The 22,167-nt window shown below is 39.5% G+C and overlaps 1 protein-coding gene across 6 annotated transcripts in view; it reads left to right on the forward strand.

Annotated features, from left to right (window-relative positions):
• The window catches only part of rps6ka1 (ribosomal protein S6 kinase a, polypeptide 1), a 97,026-nt gene that overhangs the window by 69,668 nt on the left and 5,191 nt on the right, over positions 1-22,167 (forward strand). For 2 of the 6 annotated variants that reach the window (XM_047345348.1, XM_047345352.1), the window contains exons 3-18: positions 5,571-5,624; positions 10,091-10,207; positions 10,325-10,406; positions 11,714-11,794; positions 11,922-12,001; positions 12,140-12,246; positions 15,104-15,141; positions 17,256-17,398; positions 17,502-17,572; positions 17,679-17,767; positions 17,892-17,956; positions 18,071-18,173; positions 18,265-18,395; positions 19,606-19,731; positions 20,263-20,352; positions 20,435-20,593. In XM_047345348.1, coding sequence (XP_047201304.1) covers positions 5,571-5,624; positions 10,091-10,207; positions 10,325-10,406; positions 11,714-11,794; positions 11,922-12,001; positions 12,140-12,246; positions 15,104-15,141; positions 17,256-17,398; positions 17,502-17,572; positions 17,679-17,767; positions 17,892-17,956; positions 18,071-18,173; positions 18,265-18,395; positions 19,606-19,731; positions 20,263-20,352; positions 20,435-20,593 — 1,536 coding nt within the window. Of the gene's footprint in view, positions 1-4,771; positions 4,870-5,570; positions 5,625-7,428; positions 7,894-10,090; positions 10,208-10,324; positions 10,407-11,713; positions 11,795-11,921; positions 12,002-12,139; positions 12,247-15,103; positions 15,142-17,255; positions 17,399-17,501; positions 17,573-17,678; positions 17,768-17,891; positions 17,957-18,070; positions 18,174-18,264; positions 18,396-19,605; positions 19,732-20,262; positions 20,353-20,434; positions 20,594-22,167 lie in introns of those variants that run through there. The other 4 variants (XM_047345351.1, XM_047345353.1, XM_047345354.1 and 1 more) reach the window with 3 other exon arrangements.

Here is a 22,167-nt window from a genome sequence, read left to right on the forward strand (position 1 = left end):
GCAAGGAGGAACAGGAGGAGCACTGCCAGAGCCCTGCAGAATGACCTCCAGCAGGCCACAAATGTGCATGTGTCTGCACAAACGGTTAGAAACCGACTCCATGAGGATGGTATGAGGTCCCGATGTCCACAAATGGGGGTTGTGCTCACAGCCCAACACCGTGCAGGACGCTTGGCATTTGCCAGAGAACACCAGGATTGGCAAATTCGCCACTGGCGCCCTGTGGTCTTCACAGATGAAAGCAGGTTCACACTGAGCACATGTGACAGACGTGACAGAGTCTGGCGACACCGTGGAGAGCGATCTGCTGCCTGCAACATCCTTCAGCATGACCGGTTCGGCAGTGGGTCAGTAATGGTGTGGGGTGGCATTTCTTTGGAGGGCCGTCTCCCCTTGTGAGACCATATGCTGGTGCGGTTGGCCCTGGGTTCCTCCTAATGCAGGACAATGCTAGACCTCATGTGGCTGGAGTGTGTCAGCTGTTCCTGCAAGATGAAGACATTGAAGCTATGGACTGGCCCGCCCGTTCCCCAGACATGAAACCCATTGAGCACATCTATGACATCATGTCTCGCTCCATCCACCAACGTCACGTTGCACCACAGACTGTCCAGGAGTTGGTGGATGCTTTAGTCCAGGTCTGGGAGGAGATCCCTCAGGAGACCATCCACCGTCTCATCAGGAGCATGACCAGGCGTTGTAGGGAGGTCATACAGGCACGTGGAGGTCACACACAATACTGAGCCTCATTTTGACTTGTTTTAAGGACATTACATCAAAGTTGGATCAGCCTGTAGTGTTTTTCCACTTTAATTTTGTGTGTGACTCCAAATCCAGGCCTCCATTGGTTAATAAATTTGATTTCCATTGATGATTTTTGTGTGATTTTGTTGTCAGCACATTCAACTTTGTACAGAACAAAGTATTTAATGAGAATATTTCATTCATTCAGATCTAGGATTCAGTGTTATTTGAGTGTTCCCTTTATTTTTTTGAGCAGTGTATATGTGGTGACACTTGTGTAATCCAGCATAAACATGTTTTAGAAGGTAAAGAGGTAGGAAGCTGGTCAAGTTATTAATTGCCTAAACATCAAAACCTTTTCTATAAACCCTTGTTAAGATGCAAAGAATTCATTTTATTTTTGTCAGAAGCTGGATAGGCTGCACGCCATCTGGGGTCAATCACAGGTCATATTATTCACCAACATTGTCCCATACCCAATATTTTTCCTAATGTCATGCAGCCCTATTAGCTAGTGCATACTTTTACCACCTCCGCCATTTTCACTTTGTGGCACGGTCCGAACCTATTAAGAACCTATAATCTGTGTGCTGGTGCCACTCCGGGCCTGGACACCCTTGCAAAACAGATTTCATATTCAGAAATAATTTTAGGATTCTAGGTTTTTCTGATATTGTGCCACCCTAACCATTTGGTTTCTTTTAGCTTACTTCTAGTAATTACGATGATTTATTCCTAATTCAACAACATTTTAATTTAATCATATCTGTTGTTTTTGTGCACTTATATAATTGCAGTTTAAAATTATTTGTCTTCACAATACTCTTAATACTTATTTATTTATTTATTTATTTATTTGCTGTGAATAATTTTCATTACAGTCATTGGGATTAAATGGGGACTTTCTAATTCCTCTTTATTTATTTGTTTTGTATTATTTGGGATTTTAGTTTTAACGCTCTTATCAAGATCTTGGAATTTGTGCTTTTTAGAATATTTATGTATTATGATCTTTTATTTAGCATTGAGGAAAAAGCAGTAGGTGTAGTTATAGGCCTCAACATTTTAATTTGTTTTAATGTAAAAATGCTAAATAAAGTGTCGCATTTATAAAACTGAAATGACGAGAATGGCTTATCAGTAATTTAATCAGCATTAAATAACTCTTCTGACAGGTATTTTATTTGCTGTAGTGACGATTTTAGTTATTTATTTCTCTTTTAACATCACAAAAACGGAAGAACTTTGAGTTTTAATCTTAGTTTTAAAGACTTTAAAACGTTGTATGGCTATAAAAGGAAAAGGAAATGATTGTGGAATATTTCAGAGCGCCTGCAGCATGTTCAGTTGTCTCAGTATTTTAAGCACCTTCTCTCTGTGTTATGCTCCTGTTTGTGTTTCTATTGCAGAGAGTGGTGAGACTGAACCATGGCTGTCTGTGTTAAATGTCTAAACTTCTCTGTCCTGTTCTACAGAAACTTTTCCTTGGCGCCATCTTTTTCCCAGCAGGCTTGTCTCTGTTCGAGCAGTCCCAGCTGTCATGTATTTGAAAACCTGCAGGTGCTCCTTTTATTTTTTTCCAGGAAGGAGGAGCAGCTTCTTGGAAAGGCACATGTTCCATCATTGTCTTGTGGTTTTTGGACACAGCTGCTCTCAGGTTTATTTTTGTTTTTGTGTGGCTCCCTTTTCTGTACTTTACAATTAAATTGAGCAAATATGAAACAAGTTTTCAAAAACCTTGAAGATATTACTGGAGACTTTACCTTTGTGACAGATCATTGGTTTGGCACTCTGGCCTGAATCACCACCCACATACTTTCTTTCTTTCATACTTTATATCTCCCTTTCTGTTTGCCGATGTCGAAGCCAATTCTGTGATGCCGAAGAGGCACAGGGTTGGAATGTGAACATGCCCTTACTTGGCTAAACCTCATGTCCTATAACTCGTTTTTTGGTGCACTGTCCACTGAACTGGCTGCAAACCTGCACTGGCCCCTTGTGTTTCACAGAAAGCATTGCACCCCTTCTATCACTGGCATATCCATACAATGCATCTGCATGACCTCCTGTCAAAGGAAGAACAGCAGATTATTCAGTCAATCAATCAGTCTTTCTTGTTTGATAGGGACTGCCTTTATTCCTTTACACACGCAAAATTAAACGAGAAAATAAATTGCATTCATTCCATTTGCTAATTTACTTTCAAATACAATAATGATACAAATAATAAAGAAGTCTAAAAAATTAAAGCTGAGAAAGTAAGAAATAAAAAAATTACACTAGAAAAAAAAAAAAGCTGGCACTGCAATGAAAGGCTGTGTATAAAAAGCAAAAATCAAAAGTAAAAACAAAATCGATATTAAACATATAAAGTGATTTACATGTTAGACCTGAAAGTGTCGCTGCTGAATCCTGCACCAAAAAGCTGGTCAATAATACTGCAATTTTACTCCCAGGACTTAGTAAAGAAAAGTTTTAGTTCTAACTTTAAAAACCATGAGTGTGTCTAACTCGGTATTTGAAGCAGGGAGTCGATACCCCCATAAAGGGACCTGAAAGCTAAAAGCTCTGCCACCAAACCCACTTTGAAAATTGAAGAATCACAATTAGCCGCACATTCTGAGAGAACACCATGCTCTTTTATGATGACAGGGAACTAGAAGACCTTTAAGATATAATGGGGCCTTGTTACTGAGAGCTTTGCAGATGAGAGGAATTTTTTTATTTAATTCTGAAGCTTATGGCGAGCCAGTGAAAAGATTCCAATATAGCAGAAATATGGCGTCTTTTATTCATTCTTGTTAGTGCTGTAGCTGCAAGATATTGGATAAGTTGAACATTACCCAAGGAGCTTTTAGGATGTGCGAATGCGAATTGCAATAATAAAGTCTAGAGGTAACAAAGGCATGACCTGCCTCCAACATATACACAGCAGTGTGTCAACATTTGAATGAACCTTTATACAGTTTTCCTAAAGAGGTGATTAAAAATTGAGCTTTTTTAAGGTAAAGCAAAATGGCCTAAGCACTAAACCCTGGGGAACTCAATAAGTAAATGTTGTAAAAGAGAAGGGCACATCGTTTATAATCAGAAGCTGAGAACCATCTATAGTGCTATTCCCTTAATACCTAAAATGTTACTATAATCTGTGCAACATTTTTTTTGTGTGGAATAGCATTAAGTGCTGCATTCAGGTCAAGGACAAGTTCAGACATGAACAAATAATTGGTGACTTTATCAGAGCCATTACAGTACCATGTGAACTCTAAATCCAGACTGAAAATAATCCAGATTACTTGTACATCAAACCACAACTTCTTTTGAGATTTCTGAAATTAATAGGAGATTGGAAATAGTTTGGATGTTAGTTGAAATTGAAGGATGTGGTGAAGATTTCTTTTTTCAGCAGTGGTGGAAATTTAGCCGTCTGAAATGCCTGTAAGACATAACCTGTCAATAAATACAGATTTAAAATGTAAGGATGGTGGAGGTTGGAATAGGTTAAACAAAGTTAAGCGCTTTAGTTGGCGTAAGACCCACAAGGCATGTGGGTGGTTTTGATATAAATAAAACACAAGTATTGACCAGGTAGAATATACTGTGATTTTATAAATTTGTTTATTTTGTTTCATTTTCACATTATTATAAGAACCTGATCAATTATGTAAGGTTAGTTGATGTTAGTCCAAAAGGAAGGAAGCTCAAACAGGATGATCGGTCATATTCAAGATAACATTGTCTGTTTCCATCATGCAAGCTTACAAGAGTTGGATCTGTTTAAAATGCATTTTTTGGGGGGAGAGACTCTTTGTGTCACTTTTCAGCTTTGCTTCATTATTCCTAAAGATTTAAGAGAAAATACTTACTGTATAGCTCTTCTTCACTGTCAAAGCAAATCAGTCTGCTGCTCTTACCCGTTTTTATAACTTCCCATTTTAGTGTGTGTGTGTCAATTTTATCTCTTGTGGTATTGCATACAGAAGGGGTTAGCTAACTGACACAAAGGCTATGTATTTGTAAGGTAGCCGAGCGTCACTGTCGCCAGTGACACCATCTGTGACATGGACACATCAGGACCCTGACATGTGGAGGTTCATATTTCGCACCAAACCTCGCACCCAAGAGGCAAGTGGTCTCTTCTTATCTTTCCGAGTGGACTGGATAGTAACTTTCATCTGATGTGAAGTGTGTGTCAGAGTGTTGGTGCCTAAAGCTTCAGGCAGCTGTGTGTGGTGTGGTATTTCTGGAAAAGAGGAGGTGGGGGGTTGGTCTGTGGTTGGTTGTGAGGGTTTCCATCTCCTCAGCAGTGAATGACATGATATTCTACCTCTTTAATCATAAAAAGATGAACTGAGGCTTCCCTTCCTTTTGTCATCATACGAGGCGGTGATAATTCAGATAAACACTTCATGTTTTTGTGTAAATGTCACCAAACTGTGCGTAGATATCTGCACAGGAACCCGTTTTGGACCACTTTCACATTCATATGCAATGCACTTTTTACATATGATCGGGCCGACATGTTGGCTGATCCTGTGCCCTTATACCGGGAAGCCCAGCTCTAGCATGTAGAAGGTATCGAGCAGGAAGGAAGTGAGATCGGTTCAAGAAAAGAGGAAGTGAGAACTGGGAGGGAAGAGAAGTTTCCTGTTGCTGATCTTACATCCACCATGCCTTCTTTCACCTCCTTCCGGCCCAGTGTGACTGTGTGTGTTTGTGCAAGGTTCTGTCATGCTTCATTAATGCATCAATAAATGAGGAGGAAGCCTAAGTCGTGATGTTTCCTGTAACTGCTGTTAACTGCTGCATTAAATCACTTTCTATAGAACGAGTCTCAGATCACCTGGATAGAGAGGGAGTTTGCCAATATTAAACATCAGGTAAGCCCTAAGCAATGCCAGAACACAGTTTCTTCCTCACTGCAACGTTTCAGCACCTTTGTGCAGCTTCTCATCTAATTCACACACTTAGTTTCCATACCTTTGCCCTCAGGGCAGAGGAATGGAATCCACTGATCTGAAATATAGATATACTGGAATCATTAGTACAAAGACTGCATTGCAGCTCTCAGTGAGCTCAGCTGTATAACTGACCAGTTATTGTTGCTGTTGCATTTGTGTCTGGATTATGGAGATGTAATTTACAGACACTGTTTATCACAAGGCTCTGAGGTTTGTTACATAATTTAAAAGACTCACTCACCACTGTCTGTTATATCCTTTTGTTGGATGGTCAGACTTGTGTACTCGCAGATTGAAGGTATATTTTAATCTACAACGCTATGTTGGGCCATCTATCTTCATACATTCAGACCTACGTTATACCAAAAGCTTACAGTCTTCAGCCCCTGGATGTCAGTACCTAAAATCCGCACATAGTGTGGTTAAAATAGGGGCCAAATCTCTGAAGCTGTGTACAAAAAGACCTAAAAATGAAGGATTTGGCCTCTGCTTGTCAGTAACAGGGAAGCTGAAACATGTTATTGCGTTTGTCTGATTTGATTGAAATCTAAATGTTTATTATTTATTCAAATGGATAAGAATATAGAACATCCTTTATTGTCCCTCATATGGGAAATTAAGGAAAAATTCATTTAATATTGAAATGTTTAAGTAATTAAGTACAAAACTTTACACCCCATTATTATACAGATTTATATCACACAGAGGGATATATTTCCTATGTTTGTTTTATTTTTTTAATTTTAATGAATACTGCTCACATCAAATTAAACCAAATTAATAATTCAGTTTTCAGAAAGTTATATTATCATTATCATATTTATATTAACACAGAAGGTGCATAAGCAGCAGGGATAACCAAAGCCAGTCAAGAGAATCATGAGACACCAGACCCAACAAAGCAGACAATCTGAAGGCTGCTATTAAAGCAACCTGGGCTTCTTGAACACCTAAGCAGAACCACAGGCTGATCGCCTCCATGCCATGCTGCACTGATGCAGTAATTCATGCAAAATGAGTCCTGATTGTTTATTAAGAGCATGTGTTATACTGTACCCTACATGTGCATTTCAGCAGGCCCACATTTGTCTAATAAAAATCATTTTCTTTTTATTGATCTCATGCGTTTCGGGTTTTTATTTAGCTGTTGGCCATAATTATTGAAATGAACAAAAATAAGCATTTGAAATATATCTGTGTGTAATGAATCTACATAATGAGTTTTTGAATCAAATTAATGAAATAAACTTTTCAATAAATGTCTCATTTACTGAGATGCACCTATATTTGGAGCACTGAAGAAAGCAGGGTAGGAAGGAGCAAACAATTATGAGAATACTGTGGTTACCAAAGCCTTTTTTAAGTGACGGGCTGGCAGAAGAAGGCATACTGAGCTCAAATCATCCTTTCTCTGCCACTTACTACTTCTTTTGTGTTGAATTGTGGGAAATTACAAAAATATAGTTTTTAAAAGAAAAGCTGCTGTTAAACACTTGAAATTATATTTTTAGCTTTGTCTGAAAATCAGATTTGCAGACCCTCTTTTGCTCTTTTTGTGGTAAGATCTACCTCTTGTGCATTGTTTGCTCTCTCTCTCTCTCTCTGGCTCTCAGCCACAGATGTTTGCGTTCCACAAGTTGGGTGCAGGACTGTGAGAATAAGAGCAGGCTCTTCCTTCCTGCTCAGTTTAGTTGCAGCTCACTTCAGCTGTGAGGGCACAACGCTAATCAGACCAAAACAGACAGAGAGGCAGAACAGGAGAGATAATGGGAGAGAAAAAGAAGAAGAAGTATTTCTAAACATCATAGCAGGACAACCCTGCTACAGGAAAGTAGATAAAGGCCGAAGGCAGAGAGATTGCTTCATATTTTACCTGCAGCCTGCAGTGGAAACCCTAACATGAGTGCACACAGGAGGGTGAAGTGTGTTTATACTCTGATAAGAAGTTTGAGATGAGCTGTGTTGAGTTAGTGCAGTTTTTTCTGTCTTATGGATGAGGGCAGAATTAAACAACAGCTTGGAAAATGCTGAGATGGAAAAGGACAAGAAAAAGTTCAAGCTGAGCCGCATGCTGTCCCTTTACCCGTTCAGAAAGAACAAGTCTCTGACTGGCAGCCCTGCTCACTGTAACAGCTGCAGATCCACAGCTGGCACTGAATTCCCACCTGAACCCAGGAACGAGTGGACGGTAAAGTCATGACATCTTCATAAAGTTAACATTTAGAGAAACTGGACTTAATAACACTGCAGGCTGCATACGTGGCTTTGTGTTTGCTGTTATCAGTAGCTGATCAGAAACAAGGTGCAACTGAGTGCCTGCGTGTTCAACCCACTCTGGTTTCCTGTTGTCAAATACATTTCCAGGCTGCAGTGGTCTCTAGCTGAGTTGAAGGTTTTTTTGGTTTTTATCTTTAATGCTTAAAACACGTTCGATAATTGACTGATTCATCTGAAAAACGCTATGATTTATATTTAATGTTTGAGTTCTTTGATAATTATAAAAATGCTTTATTCAGTCTCTTTACTTATAGACAGAAACTGGTACTTGTTCCTAATTCAGCTCCAGAGATTAAAGTGACCTTTATAAACTGCTTCTATTTATCACTGTCTTAATTACTTTGTTTGTATTAACAGGAAGAACTTTGTCTTCCAGTCATTTACGGTACATTCAGGCAATTATTAGGGCTGTTTGTTAGTTTTACATCATAGGCCTATAGTTAAATTACTATATCATAAAAAGTTAGTCTGTGTCAGCATCAGTTTGGTGAGGCATGGAGCTGATCAGGCTGTGGCTCTGCTGAGGTGTTTAAGCTTGTCTGCTGAAGAGAAGAATTAAGCCCTCTTAAATGCTCTTGTTATATGGCGGTGCTGAGCTTGACCTTGATAAAACCTATGGACCAACACCAGCTGCTGACAAAGCTCCCCAAATCATCACCGATAGTGGAAACATCACCCTGGATCTCAAGCAGCTTGGATTCTGTGCCTCTCCACTTTACCTCCAGTTGTCGTGATCTTGATATCTAAATAAAATACAACGTTTACTTTCATCAAAGAAGAGGAATTATGAGGCATTTTCTTTGGTTCAGGAGTGGCTTAACACAATGAATTGTGCTGCAGCTCATGTCTGGGATACATCTGTGTGATGACTCTTAATGCTCTGACTCCAGCTGCAGTCCAATTCTTGTGAATCTCCTTCAAACTCTTAAATGGGCTTTGCGTCACAATCCTTTCAGGACGATGGTTATTCCTGTTGCCTGTGCACCTTTTTCTACCACACTTTTTTTCCTTCCACTTAACTTCCCAATGTTACGCCTGGACACTGCACTCTGTAAACAGCTTGGTTCTTGAAAACATACTTTCTGTGGCTTATTCTCCTTTCAGAAGCTCTGCTGGATAACTGTCAGGCTGGCAGTCTTCCCCTCGATGCTGTAGGCCATAATAAAACATTCAACTCATACTTTATTGTCCCCAAAGGGAAATTTGCCTTCACATACTGCTCCAACATTTACAAATGCGAAATGTGGAATAGCCTTATTTCAGTATTAAAAATTCCTTTTTATTGGTCTTATGTAATATTGTAATTTTTTGAAAAAGTTGGGTTTTTATTAGCTGTAAGATGTAATCATCAACATTAGCAGAATTCTTGAAATAAACTGCACTGCATGATGAATCTATTCATTACTTTTTAAATTGAATTACTGAAATAAAAATAGTTTTGAATGGTAATCTAATTTATTGATTTATGCACTTTCAGTTCTAAATATCACAAGAAAAATTGGTTGCGAAAAATTATCTATCCAAACTTAAAGATGGTTAATACTATGTTTTCTTATTGTAGACCTATTATATTCGACCTAAAACTGAAACAATTTGCTCTTGAGAGGAAAGAAAATGTAAAAATTGTTTTGCTTCTGATGCTTTGAGGATTTTTCTGGTCGTGTTTTGTCAGCAGCCCTCCACCCAGTATCAGACCTGCCTTTAAAAGTCTTTGATCGAAAGGTTGAAGTTGAGGTTAAACAACTTGTACCAGAAAACAAACAGCAAACCGCAACTGTTCCCTTTTTATAATTGGCCGTGTACTTCCATTTAGTATCACAGGCACCTCTGTTTCCAGAAAGACGCAGCATCACGATGATGAGAAGCTGCTGGGTGTAATCTCTCACACTTACACGCACTTTTCTCTATTTACTGCCATTTCCTCTTTCTGAGGAGTTTTGTTTTAATGTGATGCTTTTTATGCCATGAGACAGTGTTACTTGGAAACATCAGCCAGTTCCTCACACTTTCTGACTATGACTGAACCCTCACAAACAGAACATTCTCATTATTACAGTCGATTGTGCCTCAGAATGGGTTCTTAAACTCTTGGTCTTTTCTCTCTTTAGGAAGATGGAGACATCAAGGAGATCAACATCACCCATGTGGTCAAGGAGGGCTCAGAGAAAGCTGACGCCTCTCAGTTTGAGCTGCTCAAGGTTTTGGGACAGGGATCCTTCGGCAAGGTAACGGCTCAGTTTTCTTCCGTATGCCTGTTGGTTGCCTCATTTCGTCATTTTCCTAACTTTAAATGCTAGATCTTGAGTGGCGTCTTGACTTTTTTGTTGTTAAAATATTTTTAGGTATTCCTTGTGCGAAAGGTGACACCTCCAGATGCCAACCAGCTGTATGCCATGAAGGTCCTGAAGAAGGCCACTCTTAAAGGTACAGAAATCTGCAAAATCTCAAAGTTCTTTCTTATTTTAGATTTTGATCTTCTTACAGAACTGTAGCTCACCAAGCTACAGGAAAAGCTTTCAGTTTGGCTTCAGAGTGATCTCGTTTTTGTTGTTGTGGTTTTTAGCCACATTTTCTTGTAAGAGGTTATCTGCTGTTTCTGTTAGTCAAAGGCAGCTTGACACACCAGTATCTGAGCAAAGACCACCACCCCCCACCCCACCCACGCCAGCTTTCAGTGGGTTCTTCACAGGTGGTGTGGTCCCATCAGATGAAATAAACAACAGGCGAGGCAAATGGTTCTTACAGTATCCGAAAATGCAAAGTCGACAGGAAATTCTACTTCAGGTAGAAATGCTGATTAGTAACAGCAGGAACCAAATATTTACAAATTCTGTATGAAAAGACAACCTTTTCACTCACTTAAATCAGACTAAATGTTGTCTTTCTTTAGGTCGGTTAGGACTTCCAAAAATAATTTGTGTTCGCTAAAAGCCAGAATGATGAGATCGTTTTTAAGATACTGTTTTTAAACTTTACTTTTAACATGTGTTCATAATAATACCTCTGGCAACACTTTCATATAGCTAAATGAAAATAGTTATAATGCAAAAGATTATATAAATACAGTCAAAGTTGCCTGAAGCACCAAACTGTGAAACCTGGGGGTGAAGTTGCAGATTGGAGCAAGCTAATTGGCCCTCAGTTTGCATTCAAAAACACAACAGACCCTCTTCTGAGCCAGTGTTGGATTCCTTTTGTTCTGCCCAAATTGAAATATTCTGCAAGAAACCCACTATCATTTAAATTTAAAGACGAAAGGGCCGGCCCCGGAGTAAGGAAATTCAACAAGGCTTATTTTCCACTGATTGGATACCCCAGTTAAGTATTTTCTAATATATTATCATGTACAGTAGCCTTATTTTATACACAATAAGTCCAAAAACCTAGATGAAGACCACAAGCTGTGTCTGCTAACATACAGACTACTAAACAGGCCTAGAAATTGGGGTATAATACATCTCTTTATGCATCACGATAGTTTATCACGATATTGGCCCATTCCTCCTGACAGAACTGGTGTAACTGGGTCAGGTTGGTTGCCTTGCTCACACACATTGTCAGCTCTGCCCAGAAATGTTCTGCACTCCTCCATCTTTTGTAGAGCGCTTTGTTCAACATCAGTCGTTTTTAAATATCGTTTTATAAATAAATTCAATTTGACAGTTTACTGATTATTACATTAAGACTTAAATGCACCGCACCTTTTTTTATACCATCCTCCTTACTTTCAGTAAGAGACCGTGTGAGGACCAAGATGGAAAGGAACATCCTTGCAGACGTCAACCACCCGTTTGTTGTCAAGCTGCACTACGGTGAGCTAAACCAAAGTCACTGAAACCTTCAAACCCAGATATTATAGTTAAATTCCTTATAATCTTAGAAACGTACTCATGCCACTTGATTTACAGTTTTTCTCCCATAAAATGTATTCTTTTGTAGCATTCCAGACTGAAGGGAAGTTGTACTTGATCTTGGACTTTCTCCGAGGGGGGGATCTTTTCACCAGGCTTTCTAAAGAGGTGAGGGAAGCTTGTAAATTTCTTCTAAGGGGGAATTTCTTTTATCTTGATTCGTTTATCTCCCTAGCTGATTATTAGCCGGTATTTTCTTTTGAACATCTCTCTCTTGTGACATTCTTCTTGTCTCATGCCTGCCAGGTGATGTTCACAGAAGAGGATGTGAAGTTTTATCTAGCAGAGCTTGCATTAGGACTGGACCACCTCCACAGCTTAGGGATCATTTACAGAGACCTCAAACCTGAGAAGTAAGTGCAAAATCCCATTTATTGCCACCAAAGTGATGTCAAGCTAAATGTGGGGAACCAGAAACTCTTTGCATCAAACCAGCAGACAAATTATCCTCATGGGGAAAAAGTTATTAACTTCTATGAGTCTGTGTTAAAAAAAACTTCAGTAGTTTCTATTTAATTCAAGCACATAAACATTGATGCAGCAGTCGAGGACTTTAAGTTTGGGCCTTTTGTGTCATTACAGAACTATTCTTTTTTTGCTTTCTCACATTATTGTAAGCAATGACACTTCTCAATCCTTTAAATTCAGATTTCCCATCTTCTGGATCTAGGAGATCTGAGTAAAAAAAGATCATTAAATAAATTCCACATGATTTATGAAACTGGCCAATTCCAATGTACAAACAGTTGGCTGTTCAAACATTTGGCGGCAAGAAACAATCACCACCACCATTGCACCACCACAGTTCAAATTTGCAGTACTTGTACATCCAGACACCCAATGCTACCTCTGATCATTGTTGTCGTTTTCATAGGACCCTCAACAACTATGCAACTTTCTACACTTAATTCTAATTTTATAGAGCTATTTTTAGTCTTATTTATGGTATTTAATCACTTTATATGTAATTCATTTAATTAAGCTGCTGCAATGACTGAATCCCCCACCAGGGGTTTAATGATGAAAAGTTTGGATACACCTTCTCATTCAAAGAGTTTTCTTTATTTTCATGACTATGAATATTGTAGCTTCACACTGAAGGCATCAAAACTATGAATTAACACATGTGGAATTATATACTGAACAAAAAAGTGTGAAACAACTGAAAATATGTCTTATATTCTAGGTTCTTCAAAGTAGCCACCTTTTGCTTTGATTGCTGCTCTGCACACTCTTGGTATTCTGTTGATGAGCTTCAAGAAGTAGTCACCTGAAATGGTTTTCACTTCACAGGTGTGCCCTGTCAGGTTTAATTAGTGGGATTTCAAGCCTTATAAATGGGGTTGGGACCATCAGTTGTGTTGTGCAGGAGGTGGATACAGTACACAGCTGATAGTCCTACTGAATACACTATCAGAATTTACATTATGGCAAGAAAAAAGCAGATAAGTAAAGAAAAACGAGTGGCCATCATGACTTTAAGAAATGAAGGTCAGTCAGTCCGAACAATTGGAAAAACTTTGAAAGTGTCCCCAAGTGCAGTCGCAAAAACCATCAAGCGCTACAAAGAAACTGGCTCACATGAGGACCGCCCCAGGAAAGGAAGACCAAGAGTCACCTCTGCTGCGGACGTTAAGTTCATCCGAGTCACCAGCCTCAGAAATCGCAGGTTAACAGCAGCTCAGATTAGAGAACAGGTCAATGCCACACAGAGTTCTAGCAGCAGACACATCTCTAGAACAACTGTTAAGAGGAGACTGTGTGAATCAGGCCTTCATGGTAAAATAGCTGCTAGCAAACCACTGCTGAGGACAGGCAACAAGCAGAAGAGACTTGTTTGGGCTAAAGAACACAAGGAATGGACATTAGACCAGTGGAAATCTGTGCTTTGGTCTGATGAGTCCAAGTTTGAGATCTTTGGTTCCAACCACCGTGTCTTTGTGCGGCGCAGAAGAGGTGAACGGATGGACTCTACATGCCTGGTTCCCACCGTGAAGCATGGAGGAGGAGGTGTGATGGTGTGGGGGTGCTTTGCTGGTGACACAGTTGGGGATTTATTCAAAATTAAAGGCATACTGAACCAGCATGGCTACCACAGCATCTTGCAGCGGCATGCTATTCCATCCGGTTTGCGTTTAGTTGGACCATAATTTCTTTTTCAACAGGACAATGACCCCAAACACACCTCCAGGCTGTGTAAGGGCTATTTGACCAAGAAGTAGAGTGATGGGGTGCTGCGCCAGATGACCTGGCCTCCACAGTCACCGGACCTGAACCCAATCGAGATGGTTTGGGGTGAGCTGGACCGCAGAGTGAAGGCAAAAGGGCCAACAAGTGCTAAGCATCTCTGGGAACTCCTTCAAGACTGTTGGAAAACCATTTCAGGTGACGACCTCTTGAAGCTCATCAACAGAATGCCAAGAGTGTGCGGAGCAGTAATCAAAGCAAAAGGTGGCTACTTTGAAGAACCTAGAATATAAGACATATTTTCAGTTGTTTCACACTTTTTTGTTCAGTATATAATTCCACATGTGTTAATTCATAGTTTTGATGCCTTCAGTGTGAAGCTACAATATTCATAGTCATGAAAATAAAGAAAACTCTTTGAATGAGAAGGTGTGTCCAAACTTTTGGTCTGTACTGTACCTATGCAGTCAGCCTCTTTGATCTTTGAAGGAAGCTAAAGGAGAAAAGACTCATTGATTAAATATAACCTTCGGTGAACATATTCCCTGGCATCTGGCAGTGTTAACATAATTTTAAACCTGCATACATGATCTGAGACCTGACATGGGATTAATTCATATCATACACTTTCTGCCTTACTAATTAATCCCATATCATGGATAGAAATGTCGGTCTAAACATTTTTCCACTGTATTCATATTGATAAATCTGGGCCTATCTACATACTTTTCCAAACGAATTAGCTAAGCTGTGCAGTTTGTTCCCACTGGAGATGGAGCCTGTTTTTCTCCAAGTGTTTCTTAGCATCAGAAGCTGCTGATAGTTTAAAATACTCAAACAATACTGACATAGTCTAGAGTGCAGGTGGTGATCACGAAGTTCATTATAGTACTTTGAAATAAAAAAGATTATTCTGAGCTTCTCTACTCAGGTTAGAGCAAAGCTTTGGGAGTTAATTACTTTACTAAATCCTGAATGTCTTCATGCTCATTTTCATTCTGGATACTGTGTGTGTTTTTTCAGCATTCTTCTGGATGAGGAGGGGCATATCAAACTCACAGGTGAGTCTCCTGCTTCCTCTTTCACCTGAAGCATTTAAGCTTCAGCAGTGCAAGTCTTATCTGCATGTAACCCTGAGCATGTTTCCCCCGTGAATTATTACACATTATCTTATTGTCATTATGGGTTCTGCACCATTGAAGAAAAAGTGACCTTCGGAGCTTCAAGAAGCGATGCACAGGGTTATCTGAATAAATTAGAACATTGCTGACTGGACAGTTATCAAGCAGACAGTGATTGACAACCAGCACAAGGAGGGTGAGCCACAAAGGATCATTGCTTAAGAAGCTGGCTGGTCACAGAATGCTCTATACCAATGGAATACTAATGGAAAGTTGAGTGGAAGGAAAAAGTGAAGAAGAAAAAGCTGAATTGGCTTGGCTTGTGAAGCACAGACAATTTGGTTTGGGGCAAATTCACAAGGTGAAAGTAAAGTCATTTTTTTCAAATGAACATTTTGTATCCTATTTGGAAATCAAGGTCCTAGTCAGCACAGCTGTCTGCCAGCTCTTCTTCTGCTGATGAGCCTTTAGGGAATGCTAATTAGGTCTGCAACTAACGATTATTTTGATTCTTTTTTGCAATTAACAGATTAATAATCGGATAGCAAAAGATTTTTTTAACAGAATTTGAAATGCAAATGTGTATATTTTTGTGCAGTTATGCAGTATTTACTTCAAATGGCATGTTTTAGTCTGTATACACCAGTTAACAATTATTCATTTACTAAATTAGTTGACAATTATTTAAGTATTCGAATAATTGCAATTAATCTGATTAACTGTTTCATTTTCTTACAGGATTTTGCACATACCTATGCTGCCACAAATACCAATACTTGATTTAATGACCATGGTATTACTGTGCTTGATTGGCCGGCAAACAGGTCTAAACCCCATACAGAATATATGTAGTATTGCCAGGAGGAAAATGAGAGACACCAGACCAAACAATGATTCAATTCAGTTTTCAATTCAATTCAGTTTATTTATATAGCGCCAATTCACAACACATGTCATCTCAAAGCACTTCACAACAGTCAGGTTCATACATTCCAATTAAACCTAACCATTGAACAGTGCAGTCAGATTCAGTTATTTATTCAAATTGGATAAAAAGTTTTTCTGTCTAAGAAAACCCAGCAGATTGCATCCAGTCAGTGACTTGCAGCATTCACTCCTCCTGGATGAGCATGTAGAGACAGTAGACAGTCACTGGCGTTGACTTTGCAGCAATCCCTCATACTGAGCATGCATGTAGCGACAGTGGAGAGGAAAAACTCCCTTTTAACAGGAAGAAACCTCCAGCAGAACCAGAACCAGGCTCAGTGTGAGCGGCCATCTGCCACAACCGACTGGGGGTTTGAGAGAACAGAGCAGAGACACAAAGAGAACAAAGAAGCACTGATCCAGGAGTACTTTCTATGGGAAGGAAAAGTAAATATTAATGGATGTAGCTCCTTTAGTCGTTTCACCTAGAAAGAAAGAACAGATAAACTCTGAGCCAGTTTTTAAGGTTAGAGTCTGAAAGAGAGCACATAGAGTTAGTTACAGTAAAAGCTCAGTCAGTGGCCATGTCTAGGAGAGAGAAAGGGTTAAACACTAAAAGACAGGGCCATGTGGATCATCTGTAGAAGGTGAGCATTAAGTTGTAGCCAGCAGAAGCTCTGACGATTCCCCTCTCCAGAAAGGTGTCACAGGTAGACACAGAGTCAAGCCAGGTGTAGCTTCTAGGAAGAGAAAAGAGAGAACAAAGTTAAAAGCTGAAATAACATCAAATAATGCAGAATTAGAGAGTAGTGTGAGAATGTAGCAAAGAGGGTGAAAGTGGTCATTATGTCCTCCAGCAGACTAAGCCTATAGCAGCATAACTACAGAGATAGTTCAGGATAACCTAAGCCACTCTAACTATGAGCTTTATCAAAAAGGAAAGTTTTAAACCTAGCCTTAAAGGTAGACAGTTTGTCCATCTAGAGCCCACTGATGGTCATTGTTATACTAAAAACCACAAGGATTGGGATACCTCTCTTTGTCAGATTGACCATGATGAGCTGAAGGCCCCGTTTAAAGCAAACTGAGCTGGTTAATATTTTTAAAGTTTGTTTTGTGTATTCCAGATTTCGGCTTGTGCAAAGAAGCCATCGATCATGAGAAGAAGGCTTATTCATTCTGTGGTACTGTAGAATACATGGCACCAGAGGTTGTAAACAGGCAGGGGCACATCCACAGTGCTGACTGGTGGTCGTTTGGTGTACTTATGGTGAGAAGATTAAAATAAATGTTTTTTTGGATTATTAAAAGTCTGTTTGACTAAAACTTTTAACTTGTATCCTGCCATACTGACTGTAAGTTTAATCCACTAGTTTGAGATGCTGACAGGATCTCTGCCATTTCAAGGAAAGGACCGCAAGGAAACTATGAATCTGATCCTAAAGTGAGTCAAGTCAGTGTGCAGGAAGAATTGTGCATGTGTTCACATACTGTCAGTGTGCCTTGGGTGCAGTAATTAAAGCTGCATGCCGTATGTCTCTCCCCTGCAGGGCGCGCCTAGGAATGCCACAGTTCCTAAGTACTGAAGCCCAGTCTCTGCTTAGGGCTTTGTTCAAGAGGAACCCTGCCAACAGACTGGGTTTGTTGTTAAACAACATGGTTTTACCAAAGGCAGAATCTCTGACACAGTTTCAGCAAAAGGGCTACATAGATCTGTATTTGCAGTTATTTGATACGGCTAAAATGTGCCTTTTTACGTGTAGGATCAGGTGCTGATGGTGCAGAGGAGATAAAGCGACATGGTTTCTTCTCCACTATAGACTGGAATGTGAGTCTCCATCTCCTGAGGACATTTGAATTGCACATAGATAGTTGCAGGTGGTACTCAAAGCATCAGCTGTACAACAAGGGGTAACAAAAAAAACTCTTCCATCTTTCTCAGAAACTCTTCCGGAAAGAGATGAAGCCTCCATTCAGACCGGCTGTGGCACGTCCAGACGACACCTTCTACTTTGACTCAGAGTTCACTTCCCGTACACCCAAAGGTGAGCGCTTACCTAGAGAAATGTGGTGCTGCAGTGAGTAAAATCATTCATTTTGGTTTTGCTTATGCCTGAATTTCTAATCATGTTCCAGACTCCCCTGGTGTGCCTCCCAGTGCTGGAGCTCATCAGCTGTTCAGAGGCTTCAGCTTTGTTGCATCAACTCTGTTGGAGGAGGAAGGTTTTGCAGAGCCACCGCAGCCCCCGCCCCACCCAGTGGTCCAGGTCAGCTGTCACTAATAAAAGCACATTATTTATGGAGCAACCCTGTGAGAGAAACCCTGTGAGAGAAATGGTAACAAGAATGAGTGAAAATTAAATCAAGGCGTATGTTTGTCTAAAAGTAGTCTCCTCCACAGGGCTGCAAACATGCCTGCAGAACAGTTCTGCCCCAGATAGGGACGACAGAAATAAACATCTGTATATTTTACTTGAACCTAATTTCAACTTCTGCAACTAAAGTAGTGAGGAAGCAGATGTACCTATCATCACTGTTACAATGGACTCAGGGACTAAACAGGGCTGCTTAGATGTTATCAGGCTTTAAAATACATATCATATTTTGGCTCTAATTTAAACACTGATAATGATGGCGAGTTTAAGGCAAATAACTGTTAAAACATTTTACACACTCTTTAAATATCATCTAAAAATGCATACAGGGTTCCATTGCAGTCTCATTAAAGTCTTTTCCAGGTGTGCCTAATTATGAAAAAATAAAATATAACATTAAACAATTTTTTATAGATCTTTATGAAAGTTGGATAAATCTATATGGATATACTAGTTATATTTGTGAAATGGGCTTACCCAAGCAAAGTCAGCAAGTAATTTAAAATAACTCTTTAATGCAGCAGCTGCTTTAGTCTGTGTTCAAAAGAAGCCTGAAATATGCAGTAGCATACAAAAACTAGTCCTCGATGTTTTTCATATTTTACATCTCAACAACAAACATCTGTGTATTATATTTGGATTTCATGCTATAGAGCCATTAGTGAATTATTGAGAAGTCAGTGGTAAATGATGCTACGTTTTCTGTATTCTTCTGGAAAATATTGTGATTTTATTTTGGTTTTATTCCTCTCCAGTGAGTCTATGGTTTGTAGATCCACATTTTGCTGCAAATCTATTGCATACAATCCTAATAAAATAATGTTTTACCAGGTACTTTAGTTTTGGTGTTTCAATAACAATGTTTAAAAACCCTGCTGCTTAGGTCCAAATAGAGATGCAACTCAATACCAGTGAAAATTCTTTATATTATGCTAATCCCTTATAAATGCTAATGAACTGGAGGCAGTAGATTCAGAGCAGCTGGAGTTGCTACAAAAAACAAAACCATCTTCCTAAGATCCTTCAACATCCTCTCTCCTCATCAGCTCTGTCAGCCTGTCACTCCTCCGCTACTCCTCAGGCTTCAACTCTTTCTCTGCAGCAGCTGCACGGGAAAAACCTTCTGTTCAGTGACGGGTACATCCTCAAGGAGGACATTGGCATGGGCTCCTTCTCCGTCTGTAAGCGATGCGTCCACAAAGCCACCAACACCGAGTACGCTGTCAAGGTATGTATAGATCCAAGAAAAAAACCAATCTGTTACTTGATGGGCAGAAAACGGCTGCGGAAACGCAACAAAACTACATCACTGAGCCTGTTTTTGTTGTGGTTCAGCTTTGGCCTGAAAAAGAAAACTGTGATCAAAATGTGTCCATATGTTAAAAGATGAGAATCTTTTAACATGGGCAGAAACTCAGAGGAGGGCCTTTTCAGTTGTGGCACCAAAATTGTGGAAAACGTTGCCATTAAATATCAGACAGGCGTCTTCTCTTACTGTTTTAATACTCTCTGAAAAACACACCTATTTTCAGTTAACTTTGACACAGTGTGAGCTTGTCAGTTGTTTTTCTTATTTAATTTGCTACAGTTTGTTGTGTGATTTTACTTTTTTTATTTTTGGTTATATTTTACTATTTTATTATTTGTGTCTTGATCTTACCTTTTAGTATTGTAAAGCACTTTGGTTTAAACAAGTTGTTTGTAATGTGCTTTATAAATAAAATGGATTGGAATCTTATTATGTAAATCTTACCTTCAGGTGATTGACAAGACCAGCACAGATCCCTCGGAGGAAATAGAGATTCTGCTCAGATATGGACAGCACCCCAACATCATAACTCTGAAGGATGTGAGTCAAAAACAACACCTGGCCTGTTATTTCCTTTTAAGTCGAGAGCTTATCGTGTTGTGAACCATTGTTTCTGTTTCAGGTGTATGACAACGGGAAGCAGGTGTTCATGGTAACGGAGCTGATGCGCGGAGGAGAGCTGCTTGATCGGATCCTGAAGCAGAAGTTCTTTTCAGAGCGAGAGGCCAGTGCCGTGCTTCACACCATCACAAAGACTGTGGAGTACCTCCACTCACAGGGGGTGAGGACGGACAGACCTGCTAGAGAAAAGACTCAGAATTAGTCTTGATCAGTATGCTAAAGGAAGGAGGGGGGCTGTTTTTTATTCATTCATGCTAAATTGGGGTTTGAGTCCACCAAAACCTATAATAAAATCTAACATTTGTTTTATTTAAATGCATAATTTTCTATATTAAGTCCAAAATCAATCCACAAAGAGGATTTAATATCTATAACAATATCATTGAAAGAGAAATTTATTTTCGTAATTCGATTCAAAAGATGAAACTGATGCAGATGGATTCCACCCAGAGTTATGTACTTCAAGTGTTTATTGATGCTAAAATTTGATGATTGTAGCTAACAGGTAATGAAAACTTGAACAGTAAAAAAATCAATGCAAAAGGATCTTTAATCCAAAAATCTCGGGCTTCCTAAAAGTATGACTATTTTTATGCATTTAATACTTGGTCAGGGCTCGTTTTGCATGAAATACTGCATCAGTCCACCGTGGCATGGAGGCGATCAGCCTGCGGTTCTGTTGAGGTGTTCAGGAAGCCCAGTTTGCTTTAATAGCGACCTTCAGCTTGTCTGTGTTGTTGGGTCTGGCATCTCTCATCTTCCTCTTGACAACAACTTTCAGTTTCTCTTTGGGGTTCAGGTCAGGCCAGTTTGTTGATCAAATAAGCACATTGGCACAATGGCCATTGAAGCAGATATTGGTACTTTTGGCAGTGTGGGCAGGTGCCAGGTTCTGCTGGAAAATGAAATCAGTATCTCCACAAAGCTTGTCAGCAGAAGGAAGCATAAAGTGCTGTAAAATATCTGGGTGGACAACTGAACAAAGAGGACCAACAGCAACAGAAGACATCGCTCCTCCTAAAACCACCAGTTACTATGGAAACTTCACACTGAAATGCCACCATCTTTTAGTCTGTGCACCTCCACACCTCCTCCAGACCCTGGACCTTGATTTTTAAATTAATCGCATAATGTACTTCGATCTAAAAAGAAGACCTTGCACCAAGCAATGGTCGAGTTCCTTTTCCATCTAAAGCCAGATCGGAAGCCTCTGATATTGTCTCTGCCTTAGGAGTGGCTTAACGCAAGGAATATGACAGTGGTAGTCTGTGTCTTGGATATGTCTTTGTCCACGCCTGGTGAATCTCGACCAAACTCTTAAATTACTTTGCTTTACAATCCTCTTAAGGTTGCGGTTATCCCTGCTGCCTGTGCAGCTTTTAGTTTAGTTTTTTTTTTTACCACACTTCCTCTCAGGTCTTAGTAACTGTCAGCTATATAACTTTTGAGTCAGCAGTCTTTCCCATGATTGTGTAGGCCATAACAGAACATTTCTGTATTAAGATTATGTAATTTTCTATTTACTGAGAAACGGAATTAGCTGTTAGCCTTAATCATAGAAATTAACCTGGATATATGCTTAGAATGGGTCCCTCTGTGCGTGTTAAGTCGAAACATCAGTTTTACTATTTGAACTAAATAACTAAAATAAATGTTTTGATGACACTATTCTGCTGAGATGTACCTGTAATATGACATTTATTTGTCGTTAACCCACGCCATCTCTCCTGTGTT

Source organism: Girardinichthys multiradiatus, chromosome 19 (genome assembly GCF_021462225.1).
Source record: "Girardinichthys multiradiatus isolate DD_20200921_A chromosome 19, DD_fGirMul_XY1, whole genome shotgun sequence".
Taxonomy (NCBI): Eukaryota; Metazoa; Chordata; class Actinopteri; order Cyprinodontiformes; family Goodeidae; genus Girardinichthys; species Girardinichthys multiradiatus.